Source organism: Thalia democratica, chromosome 7, assembly GCF_965202585.1.
Source record: "Thalia democratica chromosome 7, ktThaDemo2.hap1.1, whole genome shotgun sequence".
NCBI lineage: Eukaryota > Metazoa > Chordata > Thaliacea > Salpida > Salpidae > Thalia > Thalia democratica.
In genome coordinates, this window is record NC_139171.1 from 46,178,960 (window position 1) to 46,205,346 (window position 26,387).

A 26,387-nucleotide genomic window follows, 5' to 3' on the forward strand; every position below is an offset into this window, starting at 1 on the left:
TTGTCGTAAATATTGAACAAATTGAATACATCTAAATTGTATACAAATTGGTTGGTGTAGATTTCTGTTATCAAATAGCAAACTATTGTAAAAAAATCCATTTAAAACCTGTAGATTTGGTTAAAATGATGTGAGAAAATAAAAAAAGTAAGTGTGAGAGAGTATCTTGTACTATTAAAATGTTTGTGGTGAGTTAAAAAGAACTTAAATTTTTTGAAATATACATATTTTTGTGTTACAAAAGAGCAAATATAGATAGAAGATATAACAAGATTAAAGTAGATGAACCTCAAAGTAAACTAACATGAAGAATTAACTTTTGTTTTAAATCAAATTGACTCTCTGAGTTGAATGTTTTAAGATTAAATCCGGCTTAGTTTTCTTAAGCTGCAAGCTTAAATTAGTAAAGTTTTAGACAAGGACAAGTGTTTTTTTTCATCTCAAGCTCAAGCAAAGTTTTATTATTTTATTTCCAGCCAGCTTTGTTAACCGTAAAACCCATGAAGTATGTTTAACTTGATTACATTTTAAACTATGCTGATTTGTAAAACAAAACCGAAAAATGCACAAGTATTCGTTTTGTGTGATTTTACTAGTTATCATTACCTTAAATTTACTCATAATAAAATGGGTAGAACTAGAAAATTTAATTACACCATCTAATTCAATTTAACTACTTAAGTTTTAAGTTTGTTCTTGCACATACTAGTCACTTACCTTCTCAAAAACGCGCTGAACATACAAAAAGTTACAAACATATCAAAAGTTACAAACAAAAGTTTAAAAGCAAGTAGGTTTATTTTAAAAAGTGCCAATAAGTTTATGTAAAAAGAAAGTAGTTACACAGTAAAAAGTATTTGAAATAACTTTTCCAAACTGTTTGTTTTAGTTTTTCAACAACGTTTTATCTGTTATACTCGAAACTGAACTAAGACTTTTCTTTGCAGATTTTACAAATAGATTTGATCGTAACTTTCCAAAGCAAGATAAACCTATTTACATTTAAATAAACATCAGTACTGTTCATAGAAATTTTGCAAGACCAAAAGCAATACGAAGTTATTAAAAAGTTTCTTATCAATGCTTATTACGAGAAGAAAAGTCTTACGTAAAAAAAGATGTTAGGATTTTTTTTTAAGCAGTATTAAAAAAGGGTCGTTCCTAAACAAAAAAAAGTTAAAAAATCAAACAGTATTCAAGCAATATTCTTTCGAAACTCATTTGAGAACCTTAATGTTTAGATAAACTTTCGTGTACAATCAGTACTTAAAAGGCTGCAATGTGTTTAACAAAGTAAATGTTTTTGAGAGTAATACAGTTAAAGTTTATTATTCCAAAGTTTGTTTCGTCGTTTCAAAACTAGATAACACAAATTAAAACATCTTCACTGCATGTTTTGAAGCATCGTTAACTGATCAAAGAAACAAAACTACAATTCAAGTAAAATAAATATGACTTGACCAAATAATGAAGCAGTATGATCGAAGAAGTGTATACGTTTTAAGTTAAAGTATGTTTAACTTAATTACAACTGCTTAACTACTTAAAGTAGCTTCTAAGTGTACTAAAAACTAGATTCATCACAATGTTCTGCACAATGTAGGCAGTTGACTAAGTTTTTTGCTATGGTTAATCTTAAAAAGATTGCTAAACCATTACTAGTTATCTCTGACTTGGTATTAATGTTAATCCAAGCTCATTATAAACAAGTTATATTTTATTCTCAGGTGTTTCGAACACTTCTGTTGTAACAACAGCATTTAAGTTTGTAAAAACATGACCAATTTTTTTTATTTATTGCTGTGTCTTTTTCTTTTAATTTAAGATATTTTCTTATCTCAAACTTGTACATTGCTTAATCACTTATACTATCGTAGAACTTGTACAAACAAACTTAAGTAGTCTTAAACTACATATGCTTTTTAGTTTAGCTAATTAGTTATTTTGTATGTAGTATAAAACTAGTTAATTTCTGTCTTATAATGTTGCTATGTCGTTACACTGTAATGATATTGTGTACTCTAACAACTAAATATCAATCAATAGCTGAATAGTTTTATGAAGCTTGAAGCTAAGAAAAAAATGTGAAAAGTAAAGACTAGAAAGGCTTAATTTATTTTTATTAGTTAGAACAAAGTGGGCTCTAAACATAAGAAACACTTAAGCTAACAATCTACAAGTTTCAAACAGCTTATTTGTTTATGATCGCTTTTATAATTCGCTGCTAGACGCCTACGACCATACCACACTGAACGCACCCCATCTCGTCCGATCTGGGAAGTTAAGCAGTGTCTTAGTACTTGATGGGTGACCGCTTGGGAATACCGCGTGCCGTAGGCTTTTCTTTTTGAGCTGTTGTATGTTGGACCAATGATTCATACCGATCATATACATTTTTCGTTTATCTTAAACTTATCTTACTTTAAAAAAACATAACTTAAAACAAACAGTTACAGCAGTTTTGAGTCATCAAGTGTGTCATACATAGTGTTCAATTGAGTTACAAAGCTGTATACTTCTTTTCCTTTGCATAACGTTTCAGCTGTTAGTATTTTTATGTATTGATGTTTTTATTTGAAAAATCCGTAAGCTACTAAGTTCAAAAAAAAGTCTAGGGTTTGTAAAACGAAAGATTTAATGATGGTTGTACTGAAACTGTATGCTTTTGATTGTCTTTTTTTTGTTTTGAACAATCACAGTTGTTTACATTTATTTGTTGTATAACTTTGAAACTGTTTTTTATATTAAGTTTTAAATTGAATTTCAACAAACATAGTTAATATAACTTTTTTAATAAAACCTCAAATGATCAAGTATTTTTAATAAGTTTGTTTAAAGTATAAAATAAAAACAAACTGTTTTATTTTCATTTCAAAATATAATTGTTACTTATAGTGACGTAGGACAAATTTTTAAAAACAAACTAAGTAGTTATTTAATGAAAAAAAAAACAAGTATACAAAGTAAGCGTATATGAGAATAAGTTTTGTGCAAATAAAGAAGTTTTTAAGAAAAAGCCTACGGACAACACACTGAAGTTAGTTGAAGCTTTTTATGAAACATTCAATTATAACTGATTTATAAAACTTGTTCAACGATTTAAACAATACTTTCAAAACATAACTAGCTCCTTTCTCAAAGTAGTTGAAAATGGTCAGATAAAATTACAAAAGCAATTATAAGGAGCTCAAAAAACGTTATGTAGAAGTAAAATGTTTCATTCAACTAGCTCTAACTCTTACTTTTGATCTTTTACCAACACAAAGTTGTTAAAATTGTACACATATTTTGTTTAGTTAATGGTAGTTTAATACTGCTTAGTAGAAATTAAAAGCTAGTTTTACAAATAGGTAGATTACCATTGATTTATAAAAAAGCATAGTAAAAAAAAAATGTTAAAGCCGTTTTAAGCTATCAAATTGTATTATATGTGGTTTAGATAAGTGATATGTACCATAAAAAAGTGATAGAACTAAACGGTAACATTCTGTTACTTCTTTTGTACCAATTGATTTAGTTTGATTTAAATGTTGATGCTTGATAAAGCTATAAGCAATGTTAAATCAACTAAACAATGAAGGCGTTTTAAAGTTAAAGATTCTAATTGTTCTTTTTTGTTCATGTTGTAATAAGTTGTATACTTGTTGATGTTGTTTTTTGCTTATGTTTTTTATGAGTTTTAAATTGCAATGCATGTTTTCAATTGTGTTTTAGTTGAAGTTTGGTTATAACTTTCTGAAACAAAATAAAATAAAGCTGTGAACAACTTGAGTTCAATAAAACAGTTTTAAGCTTTGTAAAAAGATTTTGGTCGTGTTACTTCATGATTGTTGTACTGAGATCGCAAGTTTGTTAATGGTTTTCATTTTGACTTGAACATCAACTGTTGTTTACACATGTATATTTTACAACTCTAAACTGTTTTATATAGTTTGAAACACATGCAATAAATAGTAATAAAAAATTCTAGAAGCTATTGATGAGATTTTTTTTAATAATAAACAAAGTTAAGCTTATTTTGTTACTATTTAATGTATTATTTTCATTTAAAAATATAACATTTTTTTACGATGACGTAGAATTTTTTTTTTTAGATAAACTAAATATTTGTTAGATATTGCAAAAAGAAGTAAACAAAGTAAGCATAGTGGGAATAAGTATTGTTTAAAAAAAGAACTTAACGAGAAAATTCTATGGACACAAAAATCAAGTTAGTTAAAGCTTTTTGCAAAAGTTTAATTACATGTAGCGTAAGAGACTTAAGCGATGCTTTTTAATTGCAACTAGCTCCATCCTCACAAGTAGTTTAAAAATGTCATGTAAGAGAACCAAAACAATTGTAAGTACAACAAAGTGACTAAAAAATAAAACATAAAAGTAAAACTTTAAGTAAAGTGTGTTATACAAACATTCTATATGACCTTTTACCTTGCTTTTGGGCTTTCACCAGCACACGGAACATTAAGTTTGGTACATTTTTGTCGTTTAGTTAGAGCTTGTTTAACATTGCTTAGTGGGCATTAGTAAGTGGTTAAATTAAGTGGTGGTCCTGATAACTTTACATTTATAACAAAAATAACTAATGACAAACTGTTTAAGTCGTTTTAAGTCATCAAGTTGTCTCACATGTAGTTGTAACAAGTAACACAAATGAATGGTAAGAATATGTTACTTCTTTTCCTGTGTACCATGTTTCAGCTAATGAATTGGTTTGTTTCATATGTTTGACTAGTTAAGCAACCTAATAAATAGATGTCGTCTTTGGAAAATTATAGTTTTAGGTATACACTTTCATCATTTATTTAAGCTGTTTTTGTTTTGGTCAATTGTGTGCTTGTTGATAGTATTATGTTTCTTTTGAACAATCGATGTTGTTTACATTTATGTATTGTAATGTATGAATTTTGAATAGCTATGCATGTTTTTGGTTGTAATTGAACAATACTTTTTATGGAACGTTAACACTTTTTCGCTATTAACAGTTGAAAACATTTTCTATTAATAATTCAGTGAAGTTTTATTCTTATTATTTTCATTAAAAAATATAACTAGTTTTTACAGTGACGTAGCATAACTTTATTTTAATAAACTAGAAAACAAATAATTATTGAATGATAAACGAACAAAAGTCCACAAAATAAGCATGAATAAGAATGAGTTCCTTGATTAAATGAGATAACAAGAAAAAGACCACGAAAAACTCGTTCAAGTTAGTTAAAGATTTTCACTAAGCATTCAAGTACCTTAAGCAATGAGTTAAGGATTAGAGCAGTGATCACACTAGTTTCCTTCGTAAAAGTTACATCAAAAACAAAGTAAAAGTGGAGAAATCATAGCAAGCTTAACTATTTAATTAACAATGGAAAGCGATAAAATATAAATTTAAAGTGAGATGTGGTGTTCTTGGATCGTTTATAAGCATAAAGTGGATTAAGAATGAAATTGTGTGAGTTTAGTAGACATTAGCAGCTTGTATAACTGATTGGTGGTGCACGTAAGCTTTAGACTTATGAAAAGAATGATTACAGTAGTTTTGATTTGTCTCATGTACAGTTTAAAAACGAGATACAAAAAATTATAACAAGTTTTTTTCTTTGTATCATGTTTTTACGTGTAGTTGTTTTTATTTGAAAAAGCCACTAACAATTTGAGTTGAACACAACAAGCCTAAGTTTAATACAAATATTTCAATAGTACTGTTAAATTGTTGTTATACTTAAATTGAATGTTTGTTTTGAAAAAACGCTGTTTTTTACATAAATGAATTGTACAACTTTTAATAATTTTTTAACGGTTTCAGTTGCATTCTTATTAACAAGATTAATACATTTTGAAAACAAAATCCAAGTTTAGTTGCTGTAATTGAGTCAGGTAAGTATATATTACTGCAAAGTTGAGTTTTCCTCTCATTGTAATGGAATGTATTATTTTCATTCAAACTTTTAATTTGATTTTTAAGTGACATAGCTCTACTTCTTTTAATAAACTAAATTCAAAATTTTTAAAATGTTTGAAAAACAAGTCCACAAAGTAGAATGAATCAAAATAAGTTTTGTTTAATCAAGAAAATGCCTTTGTTATTTTTACCTAACACTAAAATACTAAATATTATTCAACAGTTTAAGCAATTACTAGCTCTTTTTCAAAATGAGTTTCATCAAGTAAAAGTAAAAAAAAAACTATAGTAAGTGTAACTAAGTGGTAAGACAGGAAAACAGAGATATTATTAATCATAAGTAAACTGTATTATCCAAATATACTAACTGTTAATCCACCGACACAATGTAGATTAAGGTTTGTACATTTTTTTCGTTTTATTAAGGCTTGTTTGACACAGTTTAGAGATAAATAAGCTAAGTATGTGTTAGCTTTGTAGTTTGGAATAATTAACTGTACTTGAAAATCACACTTGTTATTTTTGTTTTGAACTTTTACTTCCATTTTTGTACTTTCAAAAACGTGTTCCACGGTTTCAATCGCATTCAAAATGTTAAGAAGAACACATTTAAAAAGTTAAAGCTCATTGTGTTACTTACAAACAACAAAAACTTAAAATGATAACTAAAACTAAGTTTTTTTGTTATAAGTTGAACATAAAGTTTTTTTAAAAACGAATATACTTACTTACTGAATGTTTTAACAGAAGTTCAACAAATGAATAAGAAGTAGTTTTCTGTATAAAAAATGTTAAGAAGAAAACAACTTACGGACAACATATTCAAGTTAGTTAAACCTTTTATGCAAATATTGCCAGTACTATTACTATTTTTTTCATGTTAGATTTATTCCATAATGTAAGAGTTGAGTAGGACAAAACAAAATAGTTTGTCTAGGTATATGCTTTATATTTTGTATAAATATGTTGGTATTACTGTTAAAGTAATTTTTACTTACAAGTGGTTATCTAATAGCTGGTTTTATTCAAATGGTGGTGCTAAAAAGGACCGGTTGTTGAGCATTTATTTTTAGCTGGTGTATTTGGTAACAGCTTTAGTTCCTTCTGAAACTGCGTGCTTTGACAACTCGCCGGGGAGCAAGAGCCTGACAGCAGTTTGAATTTCGCGGCTGCTCACAGTTGACCTCTTGTTGTAATGAGCCAAGCGTGAAGCCTCTGCTGCAATGCGCTCGAAGATGTCGTTGACAAAAGAGTTCATGATTCCCATCGCCTTGCTGGAGATTCCGGTGTCGGGGTGCACTTGCTTCAAAACTTTGTACACGTAAATGCCAAAGCTTTGTTTGTGCCTCCTCCTTCGCTTCTTCTTGCCGTCGACCGGAGTGGTCTTGGCTACTGATTTCTTCGCGCCTTTGGTAGCTGTCATAATGATGTGTGAACTTGGGTCTCGGCTCTGGTATATATAGTGAAAATTTATGCAAATTAGCAGTTCTGTACGCGAACGATCGCTTCTCTCGTTTGTCGTAAATTTTCTTAGGTGGTCCTGAAAAGGACCTGATTTGTTTAAACTTAGGCGGACTTTTTTGAAGCGGTCTTCTTAGGCAATAATACTGCCTGGATGTTTGGAAGAACACCACCTTGAGCAATAGTGACGCCTCCGAGAAGTTTGTTCAACTCTTCGTCGTTGCGGATAGCTAGTTGCAAATGGCGAGGAATGATCCTGCTTTTCTTGTTGTCACGAGCAGCGTTACCGGCAAGCTCGAGCACTTCTGCGCTCAAGTACTCGAGAACGGCAGCCAGATAAACTGGAGCACCGGCTCCGACTCTTTGGCTGTAGTTGCCAGTGCGCAACAGACGGTGCACGCGTCCGACTGGAAACTGCAGTCCTGCGCGAGAAGACCTGCTCTTCGGCTTAGATTTGAGTTTTGATCCTTTACCACGTCCCGACATGTTGTTGTTCGAATGATTGTGCAATGTTACTTGCACAGCTGGATATACAACTCAAACCTAACCGCGACGAACGAAAAGCTAATTTGCATAAATCGTACCTGCTACTTTAATTTGTCAATGTTTGCAAAATAAATTTTATTGATGTAGGTGGTCCTAAAAAGGACCGGGTTCGCAAATTGTTTAGCCACCAAAGCCGTACAAGGTTCTTCCTTGACGCTTGAGTGCGTACACGACGTCAAGTGCTGTGACGGTCTTGCGCTTGGCGTGCTCTGTGTATGTTACTGCATCGCGAATAACATTTTCCAAGAAAACTTTCATGACGCCTCTCGTTTCTTCATAAATCAGTCCCGAGATTCGCTTTACTCCGCCTCGGCGAGCCAAACGGCGGATTGCTGGTTTCGTGATACCTTGGATGTTATCGCGAAGTACTTTGCGATGGCGCTTGGCACCTCCTTTTCCTAGACCTTTACCTCCTTTGCCGCGTCCAGACATGTTGGTTATACTGACTTTGTCAGTCCCTCGACTATATATACAAGCTGTTACGGACGCGTACGGTTACGACAAAACTCATTTGCATACCAAAAAGAAACATCTTTAATTTACATTCTTTCGTTTGGTCTTTGTCTCATTTTAAAAGTTTAAAGGTGGTCCTGAAAAGGACCGGTTATAGCCAATTCTTAAGCTCTTTCGCCACGCATTCTCCTGGCGAGCTGGATGTCTTTGGGCATGATCGTCACACGCTTGGCGTGGATCGCGCAAAGGTTAGTATCTTCGAACAAACCAACGAGGTACGCCTCGCTGGCTTCTTGCAAAGCCATTACGGCACTGCTTTGAAACCTCAAGTCAGTTTTGAAGTCTTGAGCTATTTCACGTACCAGACGCTGGAAAGGCAACTTGCGCAAAAGAAGCTCAGTTGACTTCTGGTACCGTCTGATTTCTCTCAGAGCAACTGTGCCGGGTCTGTAGCGATGAGGCTTCTTCACACCTCCGGTAGCGGGTGCGCTCTTGCGAGCGGCCTTGGTGGCGAGCTGTTTCCTTGGAGCCTTGCCTCCGGTTGACTTACGAGCGGTTTGCTTGGTACGAGCCATTTTGATGATAATGCTGTTTAACGGAAGACTGTTTATATACTGTTTACATAGACACGGACGCAGGCGATTCCACTGTATCTCATTGATTTGCATATTTTTAGTTTAGTAACATTGTTTGCGTTTTAAATTTTGTTTATACTTTAATTGAGTGGTCCTGAAAAGGACCTTGGGTAAAAGAACAACTTATTTCTTGCAGCTCTTCTTGGTACTTGCCTTCTTAGATGCTTTTTTGGCTGCCGGCTTCTTCTTTGTTACTTTCTTCTTCTTGCTTGCAGCTTTTTTAGATGCTGCCTTCTTAGGAGCACACTTTTGAGCAGGTCGCTTTTTGGCTGCTGGTTTTTTTGCTGCCTTCTTGGGAGCACACTTCTTCACTCGTTTTTTAACTGCGGTCTTCTTTACTGCTGGCTTTTTAGTTACTTTTTTTGTCCTCTTCTTGGGACCAGCAGCTGGCATTGGAGCAAGCTTGAACGAGCCAGAAGCGCCTTTTCCAGTAGTCTGGAGAAAAGCACCCTTGGTCACGCCGCTGGTAAGTGCTCTCTTCAAGTGAGAATTAGAAGCTGAGAGCTCAAGCTTGTAGGTTTCCGCGATAAACTTTTGTATCTTCTGGCGGGATGTACCTTTTCGTTCTTTCATTGCTCCCAGGGCAGAGCTGATCATTTCCCTGTATGTCGGGTGTTCTGCCTTCTTGGCGCTTGGTCTCTTGGAAGACCTGGCCTTAACTGCGGCCGGTGCCGCTGCTGTTGGTGCTGCTACTGCTGTTGTAGACATTTTGTATGTTGATAAAAGAAAGCAAAACAATACTTTCAGCAGTTACTGACTGTGACGAATTGACTGTTGAGCAGTTTTGCTTTCTCAGGTACCTTTTACTGATTAATACGAGCATTAGCGTGTGAGTTTAAAGCCTGTATGCTAATAAAAGCAAAGTTGCTTTACTACTAATGTTAAAAATGTTCCAGTGATAAAGAAACAAGACTTAGCCCGATCCAGAAGTGAATTTTTTTTTAAAGGTTAGCTTTAAAGGTCCAGAAAAACAGTCTAAACGCTACAGCACATCTCTCCATTTAGTGAGATAAACCACAAATGAAACAAATTATAATACTACACACCCGGCTTAGTTTTCTTAAGCTGCAAGCTTAAATTAGTAAAGTTTTAGACAAGGACAAGTGTTTTTATTCATCTCAAGCAAAGTTTTATTATTTTATTTCCAGCCAGCTTTGTTAACCGTAAAACCCGTGAAGTATGTTTAACTTGATTACATTTTAAACTGTGCTGATTTGTAAAAAAAAACCGAAAAATGCACAAGTATTCGTTTTGTGTGATTTTACTAGTTATCATTACCTTAAATTTACTCATAATAAAATGGGTAGTACTAAAAAATTTAATTACACCATCTAATTCAATTTAACTACCTAAGTTTTAAGTTTGTTCTTGCATATACTAGTCACTTACCTTCTCAAAAACGAGCTGAACATATAAAAAGTTACAAACATATCAAAAGTTACAAACAAAAGTTTAAAAGCAAGTAGGTTTATTTTAAAAAGTGCCGATAAGTTTATGTAAAAAGAAAGTAGTTACACAGTTAAAAGTATTTGAAATAACTTTTCCAAACTGTTTGTTTTAGTTTTTCAACAACGTTTTATCTGTTATACTCGAAACTGAACTAAGACTTTTCTTTGCAGATTTTACAAATAGATTTGATCGTAACTTTCCAAAGCAAGATAAACCTATTTACACTTAAATAAACATCAGTACTGTTCATAGAAATTTTGCAAGACCAAAAGCAATACGAAGTTATTAAAAAGTTTCTTATCAATGCTTATTACGAGAAGAAAAGTCTTACGTAAAAAAAGATGTTAGGATTATTTTTAAAGCAGTATTAAAAAAGGGTCGTTCCTAAACAAAAAAAAGTTAAAAAATCAAACAGTATTCAAGCAATAATCTTTCAAAACTCATTTGAAAACCTTAATGTTTAGATAAACTTTCGTGTACAATCAGTACTTAAAAGGTTGCAATGTGTTTAATGGTTTAGCACGTAAATGTTTTTGAGAGTAATACAGTTAAAGTTTATTATTCCAAAGTTTGTTTCGTCGTTTCAAAACTAGATAACACAAATTAAAACATCTTCACTGCATATTTTGAAGCATCGTTAACTGATCAAAGAAACTACAATTCAAGTAAAATAAAAATGACTTGACCAAACAATGAAGCAGTATGATCGAAGAAGTGTATACGTTTATAAGTTAAAGTATGTTTAACTCAATTACAACTGCTTAACTACTAAAAGTAGCTTCTAAGTGTACTAAAAACTAGATTCATCACAATGTTCTGCACAACGTAGGCAGTTGACTAAGTGTTTTGCTATGGTTAATTTTAAAAAGATTGCTAAACCATTACTAGTTATCTCTGACTTGGTATTAATGTTAATCCAAGCTCATTATAAACAAGTTATATTTTGTTCTCAGGTGTTTCGAACACTTTTGTTGTAACAACAGCATTTAAGTTTGTAAAAACATGACCAATTTTTTTTATTTATTGCTGTGTCTTTTTCTTTTAATTTAAGAAATTTTCTTATCTCAAACTTGTACATTGCTTAATCACTTATACTATCGTAGAACTTGTACAAATTCTTAAACTACATATGCTTTTTAGTTTAGCTAATTAGTTATTTTGTATGTAGTATAAAACTAGTTAATTTCTGTCTTATAATGTTGCTATGTCGTTACACTGTAATGATATTGTGTACTCTAACAACTAAAAATCAATAGCTGAATAGTTTTATGAAGCTTGAAGCTAAGAAAAAAATGTGAAAAGTAAAGACTAGAAAGGCTTAATTTATTTTTATTAGTTGGACAAAGTGGGCTCTAAACATAAGAAACACTTAAGCAAACAATCTACAAGTTTCAGACAGCATATTTGTTTATAATCGCTTTTTTTCGCTGCTAGACGCCTACGACCATACCACACTAAACGCACCCCATCTCGTCCGATCTGGGAAGTTAAGCAGTGTCTTAGTACTTGATGGGTGACCGCTTGGGAATACCGCGTGCCGTAGGCTTTTCTTTTTGAGCTGTTGTATGTTGGACCAATGATTCATACCGATCATATACATTTTTCGTTTATCTTAAACTTATCTTACTTTAAAAAAACATAACTTAAAACAAACAGTTACAGCAGTTTTGAGTCATCAAGTGTGTCATACATAGTGTTCAATTGAGTTACAAAGCTGTATACTTCTTTTCCTTTGCATAACGTTTCAGCTGTTAGTATTTTTATGTATTGATGTTTTCATTTGAAAAATCCGTAAGCTACTAAGTTCAAAAAAAGTCTAGGGTTTGTAAAACGAAAGATTTAATGATGGTTGTACTGAAACTGTATGCTTTTGATTGTCTTTTTTTTGTTTTGAACAATCACAGTTGTTTACTTTTATTTGTTGTATAACTTTGAGACTGTTTTTTATATTAAGTTTTAAATTGAGTTTCAACAAACATAGTTAATATAACTTTTTTAATTAAACCTCAAATGATCAAGTATTTTTAATAAGTTTATTTAACGTATAAAATAAAAACTAACTGTTTTATTTCCATTTAAAATATAATTGTTACTTATAGTGACGTAGGACAAATTTTTAAAAACAAACTAAGTAGTTATTTAATGAAAAAAAAAAACAAGTATACAAAGTAAGCGTATATGAGAATAAGTTTTGTGCAAATAAAGAAGTTTTTAAGAAAAAGCCTACGGACAACACACTGAAGTTAGTTGAAGCTTTTTATGAAACATTCAATTATAACTAATTTATAAAACTTGTTCAACGATTTAAACAATATTTTTAAAACATAACTAGCTCCTTTCTCAAAGTAGTTGAAAATGGTCAGATAAAATTACAAAAGCAATTATAAGGAGCTCAAAAAACGTTATGTAGAAGTAAAATGTTTCATTCAACTAGCTCTAACTCTTACATTTGATCTTTTACCAGCACAAAGTTGTTAAAATTGTACACATATTTTGTTTAGTTAATGGTAGTTTAATACTGCTTAGTATACATTAAAAGCTAGTTAAACAAATAGGTAGATTACCATTGATTTATAAAAAAGCATAGTAAAAAAAAAATTGTTAAAGCCGTTTTAAGCTATCAAATTGTATTATATGTGGTTTAGATAAGTGATATGTACCATAAAAAACTGATAGAACTAAATGGTAACATCCTGTTACTTCTTTTGTACCAATTGATTTAGTTTGATTTAAATGTTGATGCTTTAACTTGATAAAGCTATAAGCAATGTTAAATCAACTAAACAATGCAAGATTTTTAAGGTTAAAGATTCTAATTGTTCTTTTTTGTTCATGTTGTAATAAGTTGTATACTTGTTGATGTTGTTTTTTGCTTATGTTTTTTATGAGTTTTAAATTGCAATGCATGTTTTCAATTGTGTTTTAGTTGAAGTTTGGTTATAACTTTCTGAAACAAGATCAAATAAAGCTGTGAACAATTTGAGTTCAATAAAACAGTTTTAAGCTTTGTAAAAAGATTTTGGTCGTGTTACTTCATGATTGTTGTACTGAGATCGCAAGTTTGTTAATGGTTTTCATTTTGACTTGAACATCAACTGTTGTTTACACATGTATATTTTACAACTCTAAACTGTTTTATATAGTTTGAAATACATGCAATAAATAGTAATAAAAAATTCTAGAAGCTATTGATGAGATTTTTTTTAATAATAAACAAAGTTAAGCTTATTTTGTTACAATTTAATGTATTATTTTCATTTAAAAATATAACATTTTTTTACGATGACGTAGAATTTTTTTTTTAGATAAACTAAATATTTGTTAGATATTGCAAAAAGAAGTAAACAAAGTAAGCATAGTGGGAATAAGTATTGTTTAAAAAAAGAACTTAACGAGAAAATCCTATGGACACAAAAATCAAGTTAGTTAAAAAAGTTTAATTACATGTAGCGTAAGAGACTTAAGCGATGCTTTTTAATTGCAACTAGCTCCATCCTCACAAGTAGTTTAAAATGTCATGTAAGAGAACCAAAACAATTGTAAGTACAACAAAGTGACTAAAAATAAAACATAAAAGTAAAACTTTAAGTAAAGTGTGTTATACAAACATTCTGACTGACCTTTTACCTTGCTTTTGGGCTTTCACCAGCACAAGGAACATTAAGTTTGGTACATTTTTGTCGTTTAGTTGGAGCTTGTTTAACATTGCTTAGTGGGCATTAGTAAGTGGTTAAATTAAGTGGTGGTCCTGATAACTTTACATTTATAACAAAAATAACTAATGACAAACTGTTTAAGTCGTTTTAAGTCATCAAGTTGTCTCACATGTAGTTGTAACAAGTAACACAAATGAATGGTAAGAATATGTTACTTCTTTTCCTGTGTACCATGTTTCAGCTAATGAATTGGTTTGTTTCATATGTTTGACTAGTTAAGCAACCTAACAAATAGATGTCGTCTTTGGAAAATTATAGTTTTAGGTATACACTTTCATCATTTATTTAAGCTGTTTTTGTTTTGGTCAATTGTGTGCTTGTTGATAGTATTATGTTTCTTTTGAACAATCGATGTTGTTTACATTTATGTATTGTAATGTATGAATTTTGAATAGCTATGCATGTTTTTGGTTGTAATTGAACAATACTTTTTATGAAACGTTAACACTTTATTGCTATTAACAGTTGAAAACATTTTCTATTAATAATTCAGTGAAGTTTTATTCTTATTATTTTCATTAAAAAATATAACTAGTTTTTACAGTGACGTAGCATAACTTTATTTTAATAAACTAAAAACCAAATAATTATTGAATGATAAACGAACAAAAGTCCACAAAGTAAGCATGAATAAGAATGAGTTCCTTGATTAAATGAGATAACAAGAAAAAGACCACGAAAAACACGTTCAAGTTAGTTAAAGATTTTCACTAAGCATTCAAGTACCTTAAGCAATGAGTTAAGGGTTAGAGCAGTGATCACACTAGTTTCCTTCGTAAAAGTTACATCAAAAACAAAGTAAAAGTGGAGAAATCATAGCAAGCTTAACTATTTAATTAACAATGGAAAGCGATAAAATATAAATTTAAAGTGAGATGTGGTGTTCTTGGATCGTTTATAAGCATAAAGTGGATTAAGAATGAAATTGTGTGAGTTTAGTAGACATTAGCAGCTTGTATAACTGATTGGTGGTGCACGTAAGCTTTAGACTTATGGAAAGAATGATTACAGTAGTTTTTATTTGTGTCATGTACAGCCTAAAAACGAGATACAAAAAATGGTAACAACTTTTTTTCTTTGTATCATGTTTTTATGTGTAGTTGTTTTTATTTGATAAAGCCACTAACAATTTGAGTTGAACACAACAATCCTAAGGTTAATACAAATATTTCAACAGTACTGTTAAATTGTTGTTATACTTAAATTGAATGTTTGTTTGAAAAAACGCTGTTTTACATAAATGAATTGTACAACTTTTAATAACTTTTTAACGGTTTCAGTTGCATTCTTATTAACAAGATTAATACATTTTGAAAATAAAATCCAAGTTTAGTTGCTGTAATTGAGTCAAGTAAGTATATATTATTGCAAAGTTAAGTTTTTCTCTCATTGTAATTGAAAGTATTATTTTCATTCAAACTTTTATTTTTACTTTTAAGTGACATAGCACTATTTCTTTTAATAAACAAAATTCAAATTTTTTTAAATGTTTGAAAAACAAGTCCACAAAGTAAAATGAATCAAAACAAGTTTTGTTTAAACAAGAAAATGCCTATGGAAATTTTTACCTAACACTTAGATACTAAATATTATTCCACAGTTTAAGCAATGATTTCAAACATAACTAGCTCTTTCTCAAAAAGAGTTTCATCAAGTAAAAGTAAAAAAAAAACTATAGTAAGTGTAACTAAGTGGTAAGACAGGAAAACAGGGATATTGTCACTCATAAGTAAACTGTATTATCCAAGTATACTAACTGTTAATCCACCAACACAATGTAGATTAAGGTTTGTACATTTAGTCGTTTTATTAAGGCTTGTTTGACACAGTTTAGAGACTCTAGTAGCTGGTTAAATCAATTGGTTGTCCTGATTACTTTAGATTTAAGGCAAATATAAACTAAACTAAAGCATTATAGTTGTTTTAGGTCATCAAGTTGTATCATATCTAGTTTTTACCTTAAAATATATGAAACAAGTGGTACAAGCTGTTACTTTTTTTCTTTTGTACCATGTTTCAGCTAATGAATTGACTTGTTTCAGATGGTGGCGTTTTAACTTGACAATATATCTAAACAAGCTAAGTTTATGTTAGCTTTGTAAGAAAGAATAATTAACTGTACTTGAAAATCACACTTGTTGTTTTTGTTCTGAACTTTTACTTCCATTTTTGTACTTTCAAAAACGTGTTCCACGGTTTCAATCGCATTCAAAATGTTAAGAAGAACACATTTGAAAAGTTATAGCTCATTGTGTTACTTACAAACAACAAAAGCTTAAAAAGATAATTTAAATTGTTTTTTTTTTGTTATAAGTTGAACATAAAGTTTTTTTTAAAACGAATATACTTACTTACTGAATGTTTTAACAGAAGTTCAACAAATGAATAAGAAGTAGTTTTCTTTATAAAAAATGTTAAGAAGAAAATAACTTACGGGCAATATATTCAAGTTAGTTAAACCTTTTTTGCAAATATTTTTATTGCTACTACTATTTTTTTTCATGTTAGATTTATTCCATAATGTAAGAGTTGAGTAGGACAAAATAGTTTGTCTTTTTATTTGTATAAATATCAATTTGTTGGTATTACTGTTAAAGCAAATTTTACTTACAAGTAGTTATCTAATAGCTGGTTTTATTCAAATGGTGGTCCTAAAAAGGACCGGTTGTTGAGCATTTATTTTGAGCTGGTGTATTTGGTAACAGCTTTAGTTCCTTCTGAAACTGCGTGCTTTGACAACTCGCCGGGGAGCAAGAGCCTGACAGCAGTTTGAATTTCGCGGCTGCTCACAGTTGACCTCTTGTTGTAATGAGCCAAACGTGAAGTCTCTGCTGCAATGCGCTCGAAGATGTCGTTGACAAAAGAGTTCATGATTCCCATCGCCTTGCTGGAGATTCCGTTGTCGGGGTGCACTTGCTTCAAAACTTTGTTTGTGCCTCCTCCTTCGCTTCTTCTTGCCGTCGACCGGAGTGGTCTTGGCTACTGATTTCTTCGCGCCTTTGGTAGCTGTCATAATGATGAGTGAACTTGAGTCTCGGCTCTGGTATATATACTGAAAATTTATGCAAATTAGCAGTTCTGTACGCGAACGACCGCTTCTCTCGTTTGTCGTAAATGTTTTAGGTGGTCCTGAAAAGGACCTGGTTTGTTTAAACTTAGGCGGACTTTTTTGAAGCGGTCTTCTTAGGCAATAATACTGCCTGGATGTTTGGAAGAACACCACCTTGAGCAATAGTGACGCCTCCGAGAAGTTTGTTCAACTCTTCGTCGTTGCGGATAGCTAGTTGCAAATGGCGAGGAATGATCCTGCTTTTCTTGTTGTCACGAGCAGCGTTACCGGCAAGCTCGAGCACTTCTGCGCTCAAGTACTCGAGAACGGCAGCCAGATAAACTGGAGCACCGGCTCCGACTCTTTGGCTGTAGTTGCCAGTGCGCAACAGACGGTGCACGCGACCGACTGGAAACTGCAGTCCTGCACGAGAAGACCTGCTCTTCGGCTTAGATTTGAGTTTTGATCCTTTACCACGTCCCGACATGCTGTGTTCGAATGATTGTGCAATGTTACTTGCACAGCTACATATACAACTCAAACCAACCTAACCGCGACGAACGAAAAGCTAATTTGCATAAATCGTAGCTGCTACTTTAATTTGTCAATGGTTGCAAAATACATTTTATTGATATAGGTGGTCCTAAAAAGGACCGGTTCGCTAATTGTTTAGCCACCAAAGCCGTACAAGGTTCTTCCTTGACGCTTGAGTGCGTACACGACGTCAAGTGCTGTGACGGTCTTGCGCTTGGCGTGCTCTGTGTATGTTACTGCATCGCGACTAACGTTTTCCAAGAAAACTTTCATGACGCCTCTCGTTTCTTCATAAATCAGTCCCGAGATTCGCTTTACTCCGCCTCGGCGAGCCAAACGGCGGATTGCTGGTTTCGTGATACCTTGGATGTTATCGCGAAGTACTTTGCGATGGCGCTTGGCACCTCCTTTTCCTAGACCTTTACCTCCTTTGCCACGTCCAGACATGTTGAATATACTAATTTTGTCAGTCCCTCGACTATATATACAAGCTGTTACGGACGCGTACGGTTACGACAAAACTCATTTGCATACCAAAAAGAAACATCTTTAATTTACATTATTTCGTTTGGTTTTTGTCTCATTTTCAAAGGTGGTCCTGGAAAGGACCGGTTTTAGCCAATTCTTAAGCTCTTTCGCCACGCATTCTCCTGGCGAGCTGGATGTCTTTGGGCATGATCGTCACACGCTTGGCGTGGATCGCGCAAAGGTTAGTATCTTCGAACAAACCAACGAGGTACGCCTCGCTGGCTCCTTGCAAAGCCATCACGGCACTGCTTTGAAACCTCAAGTCAGTTTTGAAGTCTTGAGCTATTTCACGTACCAGACGCTGGAAAGGCAACTTGCGCAAAAGAAGCTCAGTTGACTTCTGGTAGCGTCTGATTTCTCTCAGAGCAACTGTGCCGGGTCTGTAGCGATGAGGCTTCTTTACACCTCCGGTAGCGGGTGCGCTCTTGCGAGCGGCCTTGGTGGCGAGCTGTTTCCTTGGGGCCTTGCCTCCGGTTGACTTACGAGCGGTTTGCTTGGTACGAGCCATTTTGATGATAAAGCTGTTTAACGGAAGACTGTTTATATACTGTTTACATAGACACGGACGCAGGCGATTCCACTGTATCTCATTGATTTGCATATTTTTAGTTTAGTAACACTGTTTACGTTTTAAATTTTGTTTATACTTTAATTGAGTGGTCCTGAAAAGGACCTTGGGTAAAAGAACAACTTATTTCTTGCAGCTCTTCTTGGTACTTGCCTTCTTAGATGCTTTTTTGGCTGCCGGCTTCTTCTTTGTTACTTTCTTCTTCTTGCTTGCAGCTTTTTTAGACGCTGCCTTCTTAGGAGCACACTTTTTAGCAGGTCGCTTTTTGGCTGCTGGTTTTTTTGCTGCCTTCTTGGGAGCACACTTCTTCACTCGTTTTTTAGCTGCGGTCTTCTTTACTGCTGGCTTTTAAGCTACTTTTTTTGTCCTCTTCTTGGGACCAGCAGCTGGCATTGGAGCAAGCTTGAACGAGCCAGAAGCGCCTTTTCCAGTAGTCTGGAGAAAAGCACCCTTGGTCACGCCGCTGGTAAGTGCTCTCTTCAAGTGAGAATTAGAAGCTGAGAGCTCAAGCTTGTAGGTTTCCGCGATAAACTTTTGTATCTTCTGGCGGGATGTACCTTTTCGTTCTTTCATTGCTCCCAGGGCAGAGCTGATCATTTCCCTGTAAGTCGGGTGTTCTGCCTTCTTGGCGCTTGGTCTCTTGGAAGACCTGGCCTTAACTGCGGCCGGTGCCGCTGCTGATGGTGCTGCTACTGCTGTTGTAGACATTTTGTATGATGATTAAAGAAAGCAAAACAATACTTTCAGCAGTTACTGACTGTGACGAATTGACTGTTGAGCAGTTTTGCTTTCTCAGGTACCTTTTACTGATTATACGAGCATTAGCGTTTGAGTTTAAAGCCTGTATGCTAATAAAAGCAAAGTTGCTTTACTACTAATGTTAAAAATGTTCCAGTGATAAAGAAACAAGACTTAGCCCGATCCAGAAGTGAATTTTTTTTTAAAGGTTAGCTTTAAAAGTCCAGAAAAACAGTCTAAATGCTACAGGACATCTCTCCATTTAGTGAGATAAACCACAAATGAAACAAATTATACTACTACACACCCGACTTAGTTTTCTTAAGCTGAAAGGTTAAAGTAGTAAAGTTTTAGACAAGGACAAGTGTTTTTTTTTCATCTCAAGCTCAAGCAAAGTTTTATTATTTTATTTCCAGCCAGCTTTGTTAACCGTAAAACCCATGAAGTATGTTTAACTTGATTACATTTTAAACTGTGCTGATTTGTAAAAAAAAACCGAAAAATGCACAAGTATTCGTTTTGTGTGATTTTACTAGTTATCATTACCTTAAATTTACTCATAATAAAAAGGGTAGTACTAAAAAAATTAATTACACCATCTAATTCAATTTAACTACTTAAGTTTTAAGTTTGTTCTTGCACATACTAGTCACTTACCTTCTCAAAAACGCGCTGAACATATAAAAAGTTACAAACACATCAAAAGTTACAAACAAAAGTTTAAAAGCAAGTAGGTTTATTTTAAAAAGTGCCAATAAGTTTATGTAAAAAGAAAGTAGTTACACAGTTAAAAGTATTTAAAATAACTTTTCAAACTGTTTGTTTTAGTTTTTCAACAACGTTTTATCTGTTATACTCGAAACTGAACTAAGACTTTTCTTTGCAGATTTTACAAATAGATTTGATCGTAACTTTCCAAAGCAAGATAAAACTGTTTACATTTAAATAAACATCAGTACTGTTCAAAGAATTTTTGCAAGACCAAAATATCAATACGAAGTTATTAAAAAGTTTCTTATCAATGCTTATTACGAGAAGAAAAGTCTTACGTAAAAAAAGATGTTAGGCTTATTTTTAAAGCAGTATTAAAAAAGAAGCGTTCCTAAACAAAAAAAAGTTAAAAAATCAAACAGTATTCAAGCAATAATCTTTCAAAACTCATTTGAAAACCTTAATGTTTAGATAAACTTTCGTGTACAATCAGTACTTAAAAGGTTGCAATGTGTTTAACAAAGTAAATGTTTTTTAGAGTAATACAGTTAAAGTTTATTATTCCAAAGTTTGTTTCGTCGTTTCAAAACTAGATAAAACAAATTGAAACACCTTCACTACATATTTTGAAGCATCGTCAACTGATCAAAGAAACAAAACTACAATTCGAGTAAAATAAAAATGACTTGACCAAATAATGAAGCAGTATGATCGAAGAAGTGTATACGTTTTAAGTTAAAGTATGTTTAACTCAATTACAACTGCTCAACTACTAAAAGTAGCTTCTAAGTGTACTAAAAACTAGATTCATCGCAATGTTCTGCACAATGTAGGCAGTTGACTAAATGTTTTGCTATGATTAATTCTAAAAAGATTGTTAAACCATTACTAGTTATCTCTGACTTGGTATTAATGTTAATCCAAGCTCATTATAAACAAGTTATCTTTTGTTCTCAGGTGTTTCGAACACTTCTGTTGTAACAACAGCATTTGAGTTTGTAAAAACATGACCAATATGTTTTAGTTATTGCTTTTTCTTTTAATTTATGATCTTTTCTTATCTCAAACATGTACATTGCTTAATCACTTATACTATCGTAGAACTTGTACAAACAAACTTAAGTAGTGTTAAACTACATATGCTTTTTAGTTTAGCTAATTAGTTATTTTGTATGTAGTATAAAACTAGTTAATTTCTGTCTTATAATGTTGCTATGTCGTTACACTGTAATGATATTGTGTACTCTAACAACTAAAAATCAAAGCTGAATAGTTTTATGAAGGTTGAAGCTAAGAAAAAAATGTGAAAAGTAAAGACTAGAAAGGCTTAATTTATTTTAATGAGTTAGAACAAAGTGGGCTCTAAACATAAGAAACACTTAAGCTAACAATCTACAAGTTTCAGACAGCTTATTTGTTTATGATCGCTTTTTTTCGCTGCTAGACGCCTACGACCATACCACACTGAACGCACCCCATCTCGTCCGATCTGGGAAGTTAAGCAGTGTCTTAGTACTTGATGGGTGACCGCTTGGGAATACCGCGTGCCGTAGGCTTTTCTTTTTGAGCTGTTGTATGTTGGATCAATGATTCATACCGATCATATACATTTTTCGTTTATCTTAAACTTATCTTACTTTAAAAAAACATAACTTAAAACAAACAGTTACAGCAGTTTTGAGTCATCAAGTTGTGTCATACATAGTGTTCAATTGAGTTACAAAGCTGTATACTTCTTTTCCTTTGCATAACGTTTCAGCTGTTAGTATTTTTATGTATTGATGTTTTTATTTGAAAAATCCATAAGCTACTAAGTTCAAAAAAAAAGTCTAGGGTTTGTAAAACGAAAGATTTAATGATGGTTGTACTGAAACTGTATGCTTTTGATTGTCTTTTTTTTGTTTTGAACAATCAAAGTTGTTTACATTTATTTGTTGTATAACTTTGAAACTGTTTTTTATGTTAAGTTTTAAATTGAATTTCAACAAACATGATTAATATAGCTTTTTTAATTAAACCTCAAATGATCGAGTACTTTAATAATAATACAAAGTTTATTTAAAGTATAAAATAAAAACTAACTGTTTTATTTTCATTTCAAAATATAATCGTTACTTATAGTGACGTAGGACAAATTTTTAAAAACAAACTAAGTAGTTATTTAATGAAAAAAAACAAGTATACAAAGTAAGCGTATATGAGAATAAGTTTTGTGCAAATAAAGAAGTTTTTAAGAAAAAGCCTACGGACAACACACTGAAGTTAGTTGAAGCTTTTTATGAAACATTCAATTATAACTTATTCATAGAACTTGTTCAACGATTTAAACAATACTTTTAAAACATAACTAGCTCCTTTCTCAAAGTAGTTGAAAATGGTCAGATAAAATTACAAAAGCAATTATAAGGAGCTCAAAAAGCGTTATGTAGAAGTAAAATGTTTCATTCAACTAGCTCTAACTCTTACTTTTGATCTTTTACCAGCACAAAGTTGTTAAAATTGTACACATATTTTGTTTAGTTAATGGTAGTTTAATACTGCTTAGTAGACATTAAAAGCTAGTTAAACAAATAGGTAGATTACCATAGATTTATAAAAAAGCATAGTAAAAAAAAAACTGTTAAAGCCGTTTTAAGCTATCAAATTTTATTATATGTGGCTTAGATAAGTGATATGTACCATGAAAAAGTGATAGAATTAAATGGTAACATCCTGTTACTTCTTTTGTACCAATTGATTTAGTTTGATTTAAATGTTGATGCTTTAACTTGATAAAGCTATAAGCAATGTTAAATCAATTAAACAATGCAATCTTTTTAAAGTTAAAGACTCGAATTGTTCTTTTTTGTTCATGTTGTAATAAGTTGTATACTTGTTGATGTTGTTTTTTGCTTATGTTTTTTATGAGTTTTAAATTGCAATGCATGTTTTCAATTGTGTTTTAGTTGAAGTCTGAAGTTTTCTGAAACAAGATCAAATAAAGCTGTGAACAATTTGAGTTCAATAAAACAGTTTTAAGCTTTGTAAAAAGATTTTGGTCGTGTTACTTCATGATTGTTGTACTGAGATCGCAAGTTTGTTAATGGTTTTCATTTTGACTTGAACATCAACTGTTGTTTACACATGTATATTTTACAACTCTAAACTGTTTTATATAGTTTGAAATACATGCAATAAATAGTAATAAAAAATTCTAGAAGCTATTGATGAGATTTTTTTTAATAATAAACAAAGTTAAGCTTATTTTGTTACAATTTAATGTATTATTTTCATTTAAAAATATAACATTTTTTTACGATGACGTAGAATTTTTATTTTAGATAAACTAAATATTTGTTAGATATTGCAAAAAGAAGTAAACAAAGTAAGCATAGTGGGAATAAGTATTGTTTAAAAAAAGAACTTAACGAGAAAATCCTATGGACACAAAAATCAAGTTAGTTAAAAAAGTTTAATTATATGTAGCGTAAGAGACTTAAGCGATGCTTTTTAATTGCAACTAGCTCCATCCTCACAAGTAGTTTAAAATGTCATGTAAGAGAACCAAAACAATTGTAAGTACAACAAAGTGACTAAAAAATAAAACATAAAAGTAAAACTTTAAGTAAAGTGTGTTATACAAACATTCTATATGACCTTTTACCTTGCTTTTGGGCTTTCACCAGCACAAGGAACATTAAGTTTGGTACATTTTTGTCGTTTAGTTAGAGATTGTTTAACACTGCTTAGTGGGCATTAGTAAGTGGTTAAATTAAGTGGTGGTCCTGATAACTTTACATTTATAACAAAAATAACTAATGACAAACTGTTTAAGTCGTTTTAAGTCATCAAGTTGTCTCACATGTAGTTGTAACAAGTAACACAAATGAATGGTAAGAAGCTGTTACTTCTTTTCCTGTGTACCATGTTTCAGCTAATGAATTGGTTTGTTTCATATGTTTGAATAGTTAAGCAACCTAATAAAAAGATGTCGTCTTTGGAAAATTATAGTTTTAGGTATATACTTTCATCATTTATTTAAGCTGTTTTTGTTTTGGTCAATTGTGTGCTTGTTGATAGTATTATGTTTCTTTTGAACAATCGATGTTGTTTACATTTATGTATTGTAATGTATGAATTTTGAATAGCTATGCATGTTTTTGATTGTAATTGAACAATACTTTTTATGGAACGTTAACATTTTTTTTTTGTTATTAACAGTTGAAAACATTTTCTATTAATATTTCAGTGAAGTTTTATTGTTATTATTTTCATTAAAAAATATAACTAGTTTTTACAGTGACGTAGCATAACTTTACTTTAATAAACTAAAAAACAAATAATTATTGAATGATAAACGAACAAAAGTCCACAAAGTAAGCATGAATAAGAATGAGTTCCTTGATTAAATGAGATAACAAGAAAAAGACCACGAAAAACACGTTCAAGTTAGTTAAAGATTTTCACTAAGCATTCAAGTACCTTAAGCAATGAGTTAAGGGTTAGAGCAGTGATCACACTAGTTTCCTTCGTAAAAGTTACATCAAAAACAAAGTAAAAGTGGAGAAATCATAGCAAGCTTAACTATTTAATTAACAATGGAAAGCGATAAAATATAAATTTAAAGTGAGATGTGGTGTTCTTGGATCGTTTATAAGCATAAAGTGGATTAAGAATGAAATTGTGTGAGTTTAGTAGACATTAGCAGCTTGTATAACTGATTGGTGGTGCACGTAAGCTTTAGACTTATGGAAAGAATGATTACAGTAGTTTTTATTTGTGTCATGTACAGCCTAAAAACGAGATACAAAAAATGGTAACAACTTTTTTTCTTTGTATCATGTTTTTATGTGTAGTTGTTTTTATTTGATAAAGCCACTAACAATTTGAGTTGAACACAACAATCCTAAGGTTAATACAAATATTTCAACAGTACTGTTAAATTGTTGTTATACTTAAATTGAATGTTTGTTTGAAAAAACGCTGTTTTACATAAATGAATTGTACAACTTTTAATAACTTTTTAACGGTTTCAGTTGCATTCTTATTAACAAGATTAATACATTTTGAAAATAAAATCCAAGTTTAGTTGCTGTAATTGAGTCAAGTAAGTATATATTATTGCAAAGTTAAGTTTTTCTCTCATTGTAATTGAAAGTATTATTTTCATTCAAACTTTTATTTTTACTTTTACGTGACATAGCACTATTTCTTTTAATAAACAAAATTCAAATTTTTTTAAATGTTTGAAAAACAAGTCCACAAAGTAAAATGAATCAAAACAAGTTTTGTTTAAACAAGAAAATGCCTATGGAAATTTTTACCTAACACTTAGATACTAAATATTATTCCACAGTTTAAGCAATGATTTCAAACATAACTAGCTCTTTCTCAAAAAGAGTTTCATCAAGTAAAAGTTAAAAAAAAACTATAGTAAGTTTAACTAAGTGGTAAGACAGGAAAACAGGGATATTATCACTCATAAGTAAACTGTATTATCCAAGTATACTAACTGTTAATCCACCAACACAATGTAGATTAAGGTTTGTACATTTTGTCGTTTTATTAAGGCTTGTTTGACACAGTTTAGAGACTCTAGTAGCTGGTTAAATCAATTGGTTGTCCTGATTACTTTAGATTTAAGGCAAATATAAACTAAACTAAAGCATTATAGTTGTTTTAGGTCATCAAGTTGTATCATATCTAGTTTTTACCTTAAAATATATGAAACAAGTGGTACAAGCTGTTACTTTTTTTCTTTTGTACCATGTTTCAGCTAATGAATTGACTTGTTTCAGATGGTGGCGTTTTAACTTGACAATATATCTAAACAAGCTAAGTTTATGTTAGCTTTGTAAGAAAGAATAATTAACTGTACTTGAAAATCACACTTGTTGTTTTTGTTCTGAACTTTTACTTCCATTTTTGTACTTTCAAAAACGTGTTCCACGGTTTCAATCGCATTCAAAATGTTAAGAAGAACACACTTGAAAAGTTATAGCTCATTGTGTTACTTACAAACAACAAAAACTTAAAAAGATAATTTAAGTTGTTTTTTTTTTGTTATAAGTTGAACATAAAGTTTTTTTAAAAACGAATACACTTACTTACTGAATGTTTTAAC

General features: G+C 31.5%; 7 protein-coding genes and 1 pseudogene across 7 annotated transcripts; all 8 read right to left on the reverse strand.

The window, feature by feature from the left end:
* Positions 1 to 6,965: 6,965 nt before the first annotated feature.
* On the reverse strand, positions 6,966 to 7,319 carry LOC145841397 (histone H2B type 1-K-like). Its single transcript, XM_082948758.1, has one exon. It carries the CDS (start codon positions 7,317 to 7,319, stop codon positions 6,966 to 6,968), a length of 354 nt encoding a protein of 117 aa, XP_082804884.1.
* Positions 7,320 to 7,462: 143 nt separating this feature from the next.
* On the reverse strand, positions 7,463 to 7,843 carry LOC145841398 (histone H2A). Its single transcript, XM_082948759.1, has one exon. The coding sequence runs from the start codon at positions 7,841 to 7,843 to the stop codon at positions 7,463 to 7,465; it is 381 nt and encodes a 126-aa protein (XP_082804885.1).
* A 180-nt stretch (positions 7,844 to 8,023) lies between these two features.
* Positions 8,024 to 8,335, reverse strand: LOC145840433 (histone H4-like). The gene has a single exon (XM_082947694.1). It carries the CDS (start codon positions 8,333 to 8,335, stop codon positions 8,024 to 8,026), a length of 312 nt encoding a protein of 103 aa, XP_082803820.1.
* A 185-nt stretch (positions 8,336 to 8,520) lies between these two features.
* On the reverse strand, positions 8,521 to 8,931 carry LOC145841399 (histone H3). The gene has a single exon (XM_082948760.1). It carries the CDS (start codon positions 8,929 to 8,931, stop codon positions 8,521 to 8,523), a length of 411 nt encoding a protein of 136 aa, XP_082804886.1.
* Positions 8,932 to 16,832: 7,901 nt separating this feature from the next.
* On the reverse strand, positions 16,833 to 17,169 carry LOC145841400 (histone H2B type 1-K-like; annotated as a pseudogene).
* Positions 17,170 to 17,311: 142 nt separating this feature from the next.
* Positions 17,312 to 17,692, reverse strand: LOC145841401 (histone H2A). The gene has a single exon (XM_082948762.1). The coding sequence runs from the start codon at positions 17,690 to 17,692 to the stop codon at positions 17,312 to 17,314; it is 381 nt and encodes a 126-aa protein (XP_082804888.1).
* A 182-nt stretch (positions 17,693 to 17,874) lies between these two features.
* Positions 17,875 to 18,186, reverse strand: LOC145840994 (histone H4-like). Its single transcript, XM_082948352.1, has one exon. The coding sequence runs from the start codon at positions 18,184 to 18,186 to the stop codon at positions 17,875 to 17,877; it is 312 nt and encodes a 103-aa protein (XP_082804478.1).
* A 178-nt stretch (positions 18,187 to 18,364) lies between these two features.
* On the reverse strand, positions 18,365 to 18,775 carry LOC145841402 (histone H3-like). The gene has a single exon (XM_082948763.1). It carries the CDS (start codon positions 18,773 to 18,775, stop codon positions 18,365 to 18,367), a length of 411 nt encoding a protein of 136 aa, XP_082804889.1.
* Positions 18,776 to 26,387: the final 7,612 nt, after the last annotated feature.

Coding starts and splice junctions, on each gene's coding strand:
- LOC145841402 (XM_082948763.1), bottom strand. CDS start 18,775: ATGGCTCGTACCAAGCAAACCGCTCGTAAGTCAACCGGAGGCAAGGCC.
- LOC145841397 (XM_082948758.1), bottom strand. CDS start 7,319: ATGACAGCTACCAAAGGCGCGAAGAAATCAGTAGCCAAGACCACTCCG.
- LOC145840994 (XM_082948352.1), bottom strand. CDS start 18,186: ATGTCTGGACGTGGCAAAGGAGGTAAAGGTCTAGGAAAAGGAGGTGCC.
- LOC145841398 (XM_082948759.1), bottom strand. CDS start 7,843: ATGTCGGGACGTGGTAAAGGATCAAAACTCAAATCTAAGCCGAAGAGC.
- LOC145840433 (XM_082947694.1), bottom strand. CDS start 8,335: ATGTCTGGACGCGGCAAAGGAGGTAAAGGTCTAGGAAAAGGAGGTGCC.
- LOC145841401 (XM_082948762.1), bottom strand. CDS start 17,692: ATGTCGGGACGTGGTAAAGGATCAAAACTCAAATCTAAGCCGAAGAGC.
- LOC145841399 (XM_082948760.1), bottom strand. CDS start 8,931: ATGGCTCGTACCAAGCAAACCGCTCGTAAGTCAACCGGAGGCAAGGCT.